Genomic DNA, 13,625 nt, shown 5'->3' on the forward strand with positions numbered 1-13,625 from the left:
GCCATGCAACGAAATACACAAATGAAGGAATTCAATGTAAAACACCTTTCTGCCTCTCAATTATATACATATATACGAACACACCCCATTATAGATGGTAACTGGGCAACTCTGAACGGGGGGGGGGGGAGAACAAGAGAATCCTGCTTCACGCATGCGCTGTTAAGCGTTCAGAGGCTGGCAAACTCCTGGCAACGAAGCCGCAGCGGATCGCACGCATGCGCACACTGCACAAAGCCGCTAAGGACAAAATGGCGGCGAGCACGCCGCGTCTAGCCGAGGAGTGTGTCGGCCGGGTGGTGCTGCCCGGGGATGTGCTGCTTCTTCCCGCCCACCCTGAGGAGGACGGCGAGCGGCTGCGTCTCACGCCCAGCGGTCCTCAGAAAGGGCGGATGATCTGCGGGCCGGGGCTGCGGCGCGGTGGGGAAGGCCTGCTGGCCACCAAGTGCGGCCTCCTGCGGTATCGGGGTCCATCCGGGCAACCAGGGGGCGTGATCGGAAGTGGCTCTGGGGGAACGTATTGGGTGGACTCCCAGCAGAAGAGGGTAAGGGAAAAGGGCTGTAGGATGTGCGCATGCTTACTTGAGCAGACGGCTGAGCCTGTAGGTTGTGCGCATGCGTACTTGAGCAGACCACTTTGCGCATGGGTGCTTGAGTAGACGGCTGAGACTGCATTTATCTATTTATTATGTGGTTTTTGTTCCCCGTTCAGGCTCAGAGCGGTTTCCAGATCTCAATAAAACAAAACCGTCCATAATAAATACACTAGTTTTGACGTGTCTCGATATTCCCATGTGTGAGTTGAAGCGCTGCATCTTTGCCCTCCTTCCGCTGTAACAAAAAGGGCTCACTTGAGCGGAGTGCAACCCCCCCCCCCCCTCATTCTGCACCACCTTGTTTGGACCTTTGTAATTCTGCCTTGGTCTTTCTATGCAGGCTTGCTGCTGCCGTGGTCATTTAATTTTATATTATGACTCCTGGTGCTATGTTGTTCGTTCTCAGTTTTGTACTTGTATTTCTATTAGGGTTGCCAGCTCCAGGCAGAGGAAACCCTGCAGTGTTGGAGACAGTGCCTGTAGCAGGGGAAATTTGGGGAGGGATTTGCCCCTGGAAAATGCCCTAGAGCAGTGGTGGCGAACCTATGGCACTCCAGATGTTCATGGACTACAATTCCCATCAGCCTCTGCCAGCATGGCCTAATCTCTGCCCAATTGGCCATGCTGGCAGGGGCTGATGGGAATTGTAGTCCATGAACATCTGGAGTGCCATAGGTTCGCCATCACTGTCCTAGAGTCTGCCCTTTGAAGCAGCTGTTTTCCACAATTAAGCTGGTCTCTGTAGTCTGGACATTCGTTGTAATTCAGGGAGAACTCCAGGCCCCATCTGGAGGTTGGCAACCATATATCTTATGTGGTAGTCACTTTTGTGCTTGCATTCTGTTGTATTGACAGCCTTTCCTTCTTGCCTTTTTGAGTCTCAAGTGAGAAAGGCTGTCATGATGTAGTACACAATATGAAACATGCAATTACTTCATTTTTACTTAGTTCATTTGTACTCAGCCTTTCTCACTGATAGGGATCCGAGGTGGGTTACATCACTCTCCTCTCCTCCATTTTATCCTCTTGTTGGGAGGGCGTGACTGGCCCAAGATAACCCATGAGTGGGGATTCAAACCTAGATCTTCCAGATACTAGTCCAACACTTTTAACCATTACACTACACTGGCTGTCTAAGCGTAAATAGATAATGTCCGTTTTTTTCATAAGCGTTTTATTTGGAACAAGAGAGGAATGTGATCCATTTACCTTTGAGGGCTGGAAAGATTATGGGCCATTCTGTCTACTGTGAGTTCTATTACACAACCCTAAATGACAAATGACTTGCCTGTATTTTGAGAGTGTCACCACCGGTCTGTGCAGTTTGATCCCCTTCTGCTGACCATCTGATTTAGTTCCCTGCCTTGGAAGTATGTAGAACTTGTTTTTGCTTCCCCCGAGGTATTTCAAACCGGCAAAGTCATGTAAAAATAATCTCTCATAGCACTTCTAGGAAAATGCTTAATATTTCCAAGTGTTGGCACTGAACTTAAAGGCATTTGGGGCTTTCACAACCCAGAGTTATAGGCTTGTACCCGATATCTTGCGGTTACTCTGTTGCATCATCGACCATTGTGATCAGTAACATATTATTACTCTCCTGCATCCTAGAGACAAGAAATGTGGCCACAATCCAGCTGTTACTCATTCATATAGGAAAGTTTTAAGCATGTCAGCTCGTGTTGAAATCCATGTGACCTAAGAGAGCTTAACATGGGCTTAATGTTTTACTATTATTTATTTATTTTTATTTATTTGATTTGATATACCGCCCTATCCCCAAAGGGCTCTAAATGTTGCCTTCTTCTTGCATTATATGAAGCCTTTGTAGAAGAACATTTCATACCCTTTTTTCACATGTAGCATGTGGACCTTATCTGTCTCTCTCACGTTTGATTTTGGGTTTTACGATTTTCCTTCTGCTATTGGAAATGGTAAGAATCGGGAAAACACTCATACCTTCTTTTCAGATTTCTCTTGTTTTTAGTCAATGATTCCCAAAGTGGATGTTGTGTTGGTTCTGTTAACCTTTGTCATGCCCTTATATAAAGCAGTGGTGTGACCGCACTTGGAGTACTGTGTCCAGTTCTGGTCACCGCATCTCAAAAAGGATATTGAGAGATAGAAAAAGTGCAGAGAAGGGCAACGAGGATGATTGAGGGACTGGAGCACCTTCCTTGTGAGGAGAGGCTGCAGCGTTTGGGACTCTTTAGTTTGGAGAGGAGACGGCTGAGGGGGGATATGATTGAAGTCTATAAAATTATGCATGGGGTAGAAAATGTTGACAGAGAGAAATTTTTCTCTCTTTCTCACAATACTAGAACCAGGAGGCATACATTGAAAATGCTGGGGGGAAGAATTCAGACTAATAAAAGGAAACACCTTTCTTTAAAATGCAATAGCGCAGATTGGAGTGTTTGGAATTATGCTGCCACAGAAGGAGGTGAGTGATGGCCACTAACCTGGATAGCTTTAAAAGGGGCTTGGACAGATTTATGGAGGAGACATCGATCTCTGGCTACCAATCTTGATCCTCTTTGATCTGAGATTGCAAATGCCTTAACAGACCAGGTGCTCGGGAGCAACAGCCGCAGAAGGCCATTGCTTTCACATCCTGCATGTGAGCTCCCAATGGCATCTGGTGGACCATTGTGAGCTGGACTAGATGGACTCTGGTCTGATCCAGCTGGCTTGTTCTTATGTTCTTTATCTGACAATTTTGTCTGCTCTTAGGTAAATAAACCATTTGAACGTACTTCCTATTACATGTTCTGAGAGGGAGGGAGCAAGCATTGCCAAAGATTTTAATACTCATGTTATGCACAAAAACAATAGCAAACCACCTCTGCTTTCTTGCCTTGAAAACCCCATGAGGTGGACCACTGAAAAGACACTTGTGACTTGACAGCACATAATTGTTGATGCACCTGCAATGGCATTCAAGTTTACTATTTAAATGCAGTTTCAGAGAAGTTGGCATTTTTGTTCTGGGGTGCTGTGCTTATACCTGTGGTCAGTTTGAAAAATGAGTTGTCCAGTTTCCTGCAGGTTTATGATGGTGGGTGCCCTGGCTGGGTGGGGTTGGTGTGCTGCCACAGCAGTGGTACTGAGGAAGCTCAGGGCTGGGCTGCTAGCAGTTCAACAAAGAATAAAGTCCGAGGTTACCAAGTCTGTGGGAGAGTCCAAAGAGACGTCAATCAAATGCTAGGAATACATACAGCAACTGGGGGAATCCAGGAATCGAGGTCAGAAGCCGGTCCATAATCAGTCAGGTCCAGAGGTGGGATCCAGCAGGTTCTCACCAGTTCCCGAGAGTGGGTTACTAATTATTTGTGTGTGCCGAGAGGGGGTTACTACCCTGTTTCCCCGAATATAAGACATCCCCTAAAAATAAGACATAGTAGAGGTTTTGCTGAAGTGTGAAATATAAGGCATCCCCCAAAAGTAAGACATAGCAAAGTTTTTGTTTAGAAGCATGCCTGACGAACAGAACACAGAAAAATAAGACATCCCCTGAAAATAAGACATAGCACATCTTTGGGAGCAAAAATTAATATAAGACACTGTCTTATATTCGGGGAAACACGGTAATTGTGTCTGCTTTTCTGTTAGAAATTCCATTAGGTCCAAAAATCATAAAGTCCTGTTGTTTCCTATGTGGCTGGTTAGCGAAGGTAGAAAACGGGATAATTCTCCCTGTTGGGCTGTTTTAAAAACATGTTTTAGAAATATGGTAAAGTTCCTTGTTTAGGGAAAGTATCCTTCTTCTGATTTCTAGACACAAAATTAAGTATTTGACAGTATTAAGTATTTGACAGGCAGTCAATTAGAGGAGAAGTAGTTGTTTCTGTTGGCAGTAGACGATAGGACTTGCTATAATGAGTTTAAATTATGGACAGAAAGATACCAGCTGGAAATTAGGAACTTTTTTTTACAGTAAGAGTTTTTTACAGTAACAGAGAAATTATTAATGCCCCGCCCCCGGAATGCCCGGCCACGCCCCCGTTGTGCCCCGCCCAGCCCCATTGGCGCTACGCCACTGTTTGAATCCCACCACCATGGGAACCTGTTACTAAAATTTTTGGACCCCACCACTGGTCAGGTCTGGAGACAGCAGTGGTGTGCAGTCAAGGGCAGGTGGAATCCGTCTTGCGACCACAATTGCAGTCCCTGCCCAAGGCCTTTTATTCCTCAGAGCTACTTCCCTGGGACTGCTCCTGCAAAGGCTCTGGGTAATGCCTAGCCTGGAGTCTTGCTGAGCGGCGTCTCTGCTTTAAGGCCGGTCTCAATCTCCGTCTGCACCTCAGTCTTGCATCTGGAGACCCAGAGCTCCTACCTATCATCTCCTTTAGCCCTGCTGATTTGTTCTGAGCCAGAAGCCTGTGTGAGTTCAGGCTCTACCAGTTCAGCTGGCATCTCTCTGCAAGGCTCCATTAACCCTTTCTCAGGCGAGCTATCAGCTGCAGCAGGGGCTTCCTCAAAGGATCTGCCGGTTGCCGGGTGTGTGTGTGTGTGTGTGTGTGTGACAGTGGGTTATGTTTTAGGAAACCACTGTGTAGCGTCAGTGTTTTTTTTCATGAGACGGGAGTATGGATGATCACAACTTTCTAATATCCCAGCATGGTGTAGTGGTGAAGAACGGTGGAGTCTAATCTGGAGAACCAGGGTCAATTCCCCACTCCTCCACATGAGTGATGGGTTCTTATCTGATGAACTGGATTTGGTTCCCCACTCCTCCACATGAAGCCTGCTGGTTGACCTTGGAGTAATCACAGTTCGGTCAGAATTCTCTCAGCCCCATCTACCTCTAAAGGTGTCCGTTGTGGGGAGAGGAAGGGAAGGAGTTTGGAAGCTGCTGGGCAACTCCTTATGGTTGAGAAAAGCAGGGCATAAATCCACATTTTTCTTCTTCTAATGTTTCATCTGCATCTATGGCTGGCATGTCACGGTAAGATGTGTTTCTCTCTGGCACAGGCGGGCAGTTGATCAACACCTCATCCAGCGGAAACCTTGCAATGTGGGAAGCGTTGTGAATGAAGATAGGGAAGCCACAACTGCGAGGCCTTACAGGAGAGAAAGGCAGGGTATAAATCCAGACTCTTCTTCTTTTCATTTCCAGTACGTCCCAGTCAAAGGAGACCACGTGATCGGCATAGTGACTACCAAAGCCGGGGACATATTCAAACTGGACGTTGGCGGAAGTGAGCAGGCGTCTTTGTCCTACTTGGCCTTTGAAGGGGCAACCAAGAGAAACAGGCCAAATGTGCAGGTGAGGACTCTAAAATATGACCGACAAAGATTTCTGTGCCAACTATCCTGACAAAGATTACTGTGCCAACTATCCTTTTTCCATCTTGGCAGGGCCTTGATTCTATCTTGGGCCCTGACTCTCCCCTCCCAGCCTTTTTGATCGGGCGCCTGTCTTTAATTTTGCTTGCTCTTAACTTTGCTATTTAAATTTTAAGAAATTGCTGCTATGGAAATTTGTTTTAATGTGGTTAGTTTTAGTTATTTATTTTATGTGCTGTTATTGGAACAGCTGTATTGTGAACCGCTTCGAGCCCTTCAGGGGTGAGGCAGCCTATAAATATAATAATAATAATAATAATAACAACAACAACAACAACAACACTCCATACGGGAACAGGTTGTGTCAATGTAATATAGCCGTTGTTGAGACTGTTCAACATGTACTCTTGGAATGCCCTATATACAAGTCGTTACGCTCTATGTACATTTATCCATTGATAGAGAGCTCAAACGTTGTTAGGTTACCCTCTGTTATGAATTTTCTACTCAGCGGTTCCTGTGATTTTATATGTGAGAACGTTGCGAGTTTTTTGAGGCACTATCTGGTCAGGCGCAATCATTGCCTACAAAGTAGTAACGGCTAATTTATTTTTTTATGTGCGCGGTTTACAAAGTCTGGTTGCAAATGTTTCGAGAAGCAAGCCTTTATTGGCATAGACAGTACAACAATAATAAAAAACGGATTAAAAAGCATATGCAAGGTTGCAAATGGTTAATGTAGATTCTAATGTATTTTAATGTTTTAGTCAATAGACAAATGCCCTTTTTATTAATTCTGTAATTTATAATGCCAATAAAGGCTTTGGAATTGGCAATATGACTGACAATAGGGATTGTCTGGAGGTTTGTGTTCAATGCTAACAGCAGTGATATTGAGCAACAGCAGCGTCCCTTTGCCTTAGTCATGAAAAATGTCTGCATGTGAACGTGCCTGAAGACATCGCATACAACTCGAGCAAAGAGTTCAAATGCCTTTGCCTCTTTCTCTTTTCCGCCGCCAGTTTTTGTACTTTGAGAGGAGCGTGGGATAAGAATTCATTGCCCTTGCCAGGAATAGAACCTATTGATTATTTTGCCTGCTGGCAGATTCCTTCTGAAAATGATTGTTTGTCCTGGATAACTGGCTTCCTCCTGGTTTGGTTCTGCTGGGATGGGAGGTCATGCGAAAGAAGAACTCGTGAGATTTGCAGAAGCCTCTAAGCTAGGCTTGTGGTGCGGTGGTTAGGAGTGGTAGGCTCTGATCTGGAGAACCAGGTTTGATTCCCCACCACATGAATGGCCAACTCCGATCTGGTGAACTGGATTTGTTTCCCCGATCCTACACATGAAGCCTGCTGGGTGATCTTGGGTCAGCCCCAGTTCCGTCAGAACTCTCTCAGCCGCACCTACCTCACAAGGAGTCTGTTGTAGGGAGAGGAAGGGAAAGGAGCTTGTAAGCTGCCTTGAATCTCCTTACAGAAGAGAAAGGCGGAGTATAAATCCAAACTCCTCCTCCTTCCATCCAAAGCTTCAGCATTTCAAATACATTTCTAAGTGTTTGTATCGCATGCGTTCCATGCTTGTATCAGATTTGTAAAGTCTGTCAGTAATGGAGCTGCCTGTATTTTTTTCCCACTTGAAGGAAATTCAGATGATGATTAGCAAAAGTTATCATGTGATTTAAATAGTTTTAAGAGCTAGCTATACTATACGTGTTGTGTCATTTAATACATTAAATTAAAATGGTGACCCTTTTCTGTAATACCTATATCCTTATACTATCCAGGGGTCTGCAACCTGCGGCTCTCCAGATGTTCATGAACTACAATTCCCATCAGCCCCTGCCAGCATGGCCAATTGGCGTGGACCATTGGCTTGAGGCCTCTTCTCCATCCTGTATGCTATTAAATGTTGCTAAACCTTTTTTTCCCCCATCTGTTCTGCATTCATGTGCTCTGCAATGCCTGAATTGCAGTAAGGGTGTGGTAGTAACAAACCATAGGAGTTTCTCTTTTTACCCCTTTTTACCCACAGGAATGTTGAATTTTAAGATTCATCTGGTTTTCCTGGTTTATAGAATTGGCTGCCACTCAGAATAATTTAGCAGTATTTGGGGAGGTGCTAATTGGGGTGCGCAAGAGGAAAACTGTTCAGCACACTGGCAAAACTTATATTGACATACTGCAAAGGGAAATTGGGAGGATCCCCCCCCCCCCCCGAACAGGAAATATACACTCTTGAAGTACATGATGAGTTTGGCGAAGCTGGTGTGCAGAATCATTCTTAATAGTAGCATTTTAGGTAAGATTGCTCTGACCTGGAGGCCTCAGGCCGGCTTGATCTTAGACCAGTGGTGGCGAACCTTTGGCACTCCAGATGTTATGGACTACAATTCCCATCAGCCCCTTCCAGCATGGCCAATTGGCCATGCTGGCAGGGGCTGATGGGAATTGTAGTCCAAAACATCTGGAGTGCCAAAGGTTCGCCACCACGGTCTTAGACGCTAAGTTGGTTAGTACTTGAATGGGAGACCACCAAAGCTGATCTGTTGGCTTCTTATTTTGGAAGCCATGCAGGGTCACAATAAGTCAGCTGTGCCTTGACAGCACTCTCCAGCACAAGTGAGACTGCCAAGATGCACAATTTCACAGCGTACAGTTTGCCTTCTTCACTCTCTATGGCAGTGATGGCGAACCTTTTCGAAACCAAGTGCCCAAATTGTAACCCAAAACCCATTTATTTCTTGCAAAGTGCCAACATGGCAATTTAACCTGAATACTGAGGTTTTAGTTTAGAAAAAACAGTTGGCTCAGAGGCGTGCGTTACTCGGGAGAAAGCTTGGTGGTAGTCAGTGGCTTTGCTTTGAAGCGATCGTTCAACTCTTCCAATGGGTGAATCATGACCCTAGGAGGGTTTACTCAGAAGCAAGCCCTATTGACAGCAACCGAGCTTACTCCCAAGTAAAGGATTGTGCTTTAGTTCGCATGAAAATCAGTGGGGTTTAACAGCGCTTAACAGGGTAACCTACACTGCTTCCCCAAAACTAGGTCTTAGGTTTAATGCTAATAATTGATCCCAGTGGCCCAGGCCAGCCTAGATGTGTGGGGGAGAGGGGGTGACTCTGTTTGCGTGTGCCCACAGAGAGGACTCTGAGTGCCACCTCTGGCACCCGTGCCATAGGTTCGCCACCACTGCTCTATCGGCTGCCCAAGAATGTGAGCTGGAGGTCCTCGAGGTCACTCGAGGTCCTGTAATTGCCATCAGTTTGCTCCCCTCCCCCCAATAAGCTTGTCGATCCCCTCTGACGTTTGCATTTCGACCATGTCTTCCTTCCCAAATCAAAGCAAGGCTGTTCACCTTGTCTTCTCCAGCATGAAGAATTACCGGTGCTTTGAAAGAGCTTTCACAGTAGCAGCTGAAATGCATTTTAAGAATGCAATCTGGGGGGAAGGGACCTTGAGACTACATTGGAAGCGGCGGAAGCCCTAAGCTGACGGCTGAGCGCAGTGCACTGTGCAAAGTGGCATGGATGCTGTTAGGCCACTTACCTCGACACTGGGCCATTGTGCAGACGCATGATGGGCAAACCCAGAGGTTGCCCCCTGCAGTGCTGGACCTCAGCTACAACTGCCCCCGCCAACATCGTGGGGGGCGTTCCTAAAGGCAGAGCCGAAATTAGTTCTTTAAGGCCAGGAACACCCACTCCCAGTTGTGCAGACTTACACTACCACAAAGTGTGACTATGTTAAACTCCATGGCAATGTGTTGACATGGTGGTGGCTGTGTAGGGATGGCTGTAAGTTGGGGTGTGCGGATTGCAGATAGGTTCATCAGGGGATGTTTTGTATTTTCGTTGTTTTGCATTTTCGTTGTGTGGGCACAATGACATTAAAGTTATTCTATAAGTCACTCTGCCCAGTGGACTTTCCCAAGGGAGTAAAGGTTTGGAGTTTGGAAGGGATTAACCCTTCCTCCCTGGTGCCCACGCCACCCATTTTCTCTTTGGAGGGAGTTCAACCGTGCCATCCCAACCCGCTGCTCTACTGACCTCCCCCTCCCTTTGGTTTGGGCTGTCCTTCTCCTGTTCAAGCCAAAGCACAGAAGTGAAGGAGCTAAGGTGTATAAGGAAGTCCATACATTCTGGGGAAGAGAGAGCAGCGCTTACAATTCTTTGCATATTTCTTGGCATAGTTAGGGGTGTCAGGCTCTCGAACGTGGAAATAACAGAGACCGTAGGAAAGTCCTAAAGCAGTTTATTTCTACAACGCGTAGAGTAACAGAGAAAGCTGAATCTAAGCTCTCCCGCTTAGATCCAGAGGTTATATCCTTCAATCCCCCCCCCCATTTGATCCCCGCCAAATGTGCTTCACAAAGTGTATAACATTTGCACTACAGCGCTTCAAGAAACCTGGGAACCGTTTGCACCTTCTTGCAGGAGAGCTGGCGCCAGGGAATTGCCAGGGAGGGGAGAGGGAAACAGGAAAGCATTTACAGGAAACATTTGCAATTCTTACACAGCGAGACATCTGGGCACTGCAATTCTTACACGGCAAGACATCTGGGCACTGACAGGCTTGGTCCTGACAAGGGGTGAGTGGAGCAGAGCTGGTTGTTGGTTAGTCTGCTGTGGCTCCTCCCAGTTCCTGCCTCGGAGCATCTGGTCCTTTGACATGTACTGGATGAAAAGAGGTCAACACTGTGGTTGAAAAAAGGACCTTTGTTTCTAAACATTGTTGGCATCGTGAGGCACAATGCGTGGCATGTACTGTGGAATTGTAGATGGTTTTGTTCTGAGCTTTCTTTCATTCTGCAGGTAGGAGACCTTATTTACGGCCAGTTCATCGTCGCCAACAAAGACATGGAGCCTGAGATGGTCTGCATAGATAGCAGCGGCAGAGCCAACGGAATGGGAATTATCGGACAAGATGGCTTCTTAATTAAGGTTTCCTTAGGCTTAGTAAGGAAGTAAGTGCAGCGGAGTTCTTCACTATCAGTTTGTAATCGCTCGAGTTTGGGACCCATCTAATGATCTGGTCAGAGAAAGGACTTCTTGGGTCAGTGTAATATCTTTTTTATGTACCTGTAAGAACATAAGAACAAGCCAGCTGGATCAGACCAGAGTCCATCTAGTCCAGCTCTCTGCTACTTGCAGTGGCCCACCAGGTGCCTTTGGGAGCTCACGTGCAGGATGTGAAAGCAATGGCCTTCTGCGGCTGTTGCTGCAGATCACCTGGTCTGTTAAGGCATTTGCAATCTCAGATCAAAGAGGATCAAGATTGGTAGCCAGAGATCGACTTCTCCTCCATAAATCTGTCCAAGCCCCTTTTAAAGCTATCCAGGTTAGTGGCCATCACCACCTCCAGTGGCAGCATATTCCAAACACCAATCACACGTTGCGTGAAGAAGTGTTTCCTTTTATTAGTCCTAATTCTTCCCCCCAGCATTTTCAATTAATGCCCCCTGCCCCCTATAAATTATATGTACTTGTTTTATCAATTTCTTTTCCAAATATAAATAATAAGAATGAGCTAAAATTACTTAGATTCATTTAACGATGAATGAATAAGGTTGTTTCTGTTTTGTATACCAGTTAATGTGAGTCTATCTTTATATTACTTAATTCTGATATAGATTGTGTTTGACTTTGATTATATAAGCTAATACATGCATTTATTATAATTTTTTTCAGTTATAGGGACTACTTTGTCGGTTATGTTTGCTTATTTTTAATCTTTTAATTTTTCTTTTTCATCTGGATTTCTTTGTCAGTAAAATTTTTTAAAAATTAAAAAAGAAGCTTTGCTAGGCAAAAATTGTTGAAGCAGCGGATTTACTCGGAGTAGACCACCTTGCAGAACGCAATGTAGACAAGAACCGACAGACACACAGTCACCAGTGCAGTTCCATTTATTGCTATCTACTGACAAAGTGCTCCAGACCACAGGTGTTTTCACGCACACCTCACTCTGCTGTCTGTGCTGACTATATACAAAAGTGGCACCAATCAGGTGCCCTCACCTTATCAGGTTTGCACACGGTACAAGCTGTGCACTCGGTCCTAATCTGCACACAGCACCTGTTAGAAGGAGGGTCCAGCTGTCATTTAGATTTTGCTCATCTAAACATTCACACATGTTCTGACAAAAATTCCCTCCTGGCTCCATCCACTTTCTAAAAAACATTTGGCCCATTCCAGAAAAAGTTCCTGCAGATACCGTGGTGCCCGCGGGCAGTATTTTGGGGAATCCTGATGTAGAGGTTTAATTATTTCTTGAAGAAGTCGAGGTCTTCAAAGCCAGGCGTAACTTCTCTGCTTATAATCTTTTTAATGTCTGGTTTCAGACTTCTTGCTCCCGGCTGTGAAATCATCCAGGATTTGGGACAGCTTTACCCATTTGAGCTGGTGCTGGGAATGAACGGAAGAATATGGATGAAAGCCAGAACAGTTCAACAGACTCTAATTGTGGCAAATATCTTGGAGGCCTGTGAGCACATGACTCCCGAACAGAGGAAGCAAGCAGTTGCCAGGCTATCGGGGAGCTGATGAGAAAAGGGGTGGGGGATAATCCGATTTGTGTGTGTGTGTGTGTGTAGTTTAGGTGGGAACGATCAATCTATTTTTATACATTTAATGTTATAAATGTTGACATTCACCTTGATGTTTGCATCTCTGTCTCTGACACTCACCCTCTGGCACCTTGTCTCTTCAGCAGACTCCAAGTGGGATTTTCGTACAGCCTTCATGATGCCAATTGGAGCAAACATCACTGTTTCCCCCCCACAATTAAATAAAAGCTTTCTTTTTTTCAGCTTTGCTTGTTCGCATCTTAACCTTGTCATTAGTCACGGAGATATATAGATATTTATTCGCAAATGGCTTATTTGCAACCACGTAGTTCTAGGATTGCCCTGACCTGGACAGCCCAGGCTAGCCTCATGACAGCAGACCTCAGAAGCTAAGCAGGGTTGGCCTGGGTAGTACTTGGATGGGAGACCACCAAGGAAGTCCAGGGTTGCTACACAGAGGAAGGCAATACCAAACTACCTCTGTCAGTCACTTGCCTTGAAAACTCTACTGGGTTGCTGTAAGTCAGCTGCGACCTAATGGCAATTTATACACACACACAAACCTATGTTCGCCCTCTGTGTCTGCTGAGCCCAAGTTTTCATGGGTTTCTCGAAGGAACATAAGAACTAGCCTGCTGGATCAGACCAGAGTCCATCTAGTCCAGCACTCTGCTACTCGCAGTGGCCCACCAGGTGCCTTTGGGAGCTCACATGCAGGAGGTGAAAGCAATGGCCTGCTGCTGCTGCTGCTCCCAAGCACCTGGTCTGCTAAGGCATTTGCAATCTCAGATCAAGGAGGATCAAGATTGGTAGCCATAGAGCGACTTCTCCTCCATAAATCTGTCCAAGCCCTTTTTAAAGCTATCCAGGTTAGTGGCCATCACCACCTCCTGTGGCAGCATATTCCAAACACCAATCACATGTTGCATGAAGAAGTGTTTCCTTTTATTAGTCCTAATTCTTCCCCCCAGCATTTTCAATGAATGCCCCCTGGTTCTAGTATTGTGGGAAAGAGAGAAAAATGTCTCTCTGTCAACATTTTCTACTCCATGCATAATTTTATAGACTTCAATCATATCCCCCCTCAGACGTTTCCTCTCCAAACTGAAGAGTCCCAAACGCTGTAGCCTCTCCTCATAAGGAAGGTGCTCTAATCCTTCAATCATCCTCGTT

The 13,625-nt window shown here is 45.7% G+C and overlaps 1 protein-coding gene across 1 annotated transcript; it reads left to right on the plus strand.

Annotated features, from left to right (window-relative positions):
• The first annotated feature begins 239 nt into the window (after positions 1-239).
• Positions 240-12,694, plus strand: EXOSC3 (exosome component 3). Its single transcript, XM_048504860.1, has 4 exons — positions 240-545; positions 5,716-5,865; positions 10,699-10,850; positions 12,228-12,694. Exons 1-4 carry the CDS (start codon positions 252-254, stop codon positions 12,427-12,429), a joined length of 798 nt encoding a protein of 265 aa, XP_048360817.1. The 5' UTR covers positions 240-251; the 3' UTR covers positions 12,430-12,694.
• The last annotated feature ends 931 nt before the right edge of the window (positions 12,695-13,625 follow it).

This window comes from Sphaerodactylus townsendi, linkage group LG08 (assembly GCF_021028975.2).
Source record: "Sphaerodactylus townsendi isolate TG3544 linkage group LG08, MPM_Stown_v2.3, whole genome shotgun sequence".
Taxonomy (NCBI): domain Eukaryota; kingdom Metazoa; phylum Chordata; class Lepidosauria; order Squamata; family Sphaerodactylidae; genus Sphaerodactylus; species Sphaerodactylus townsendi.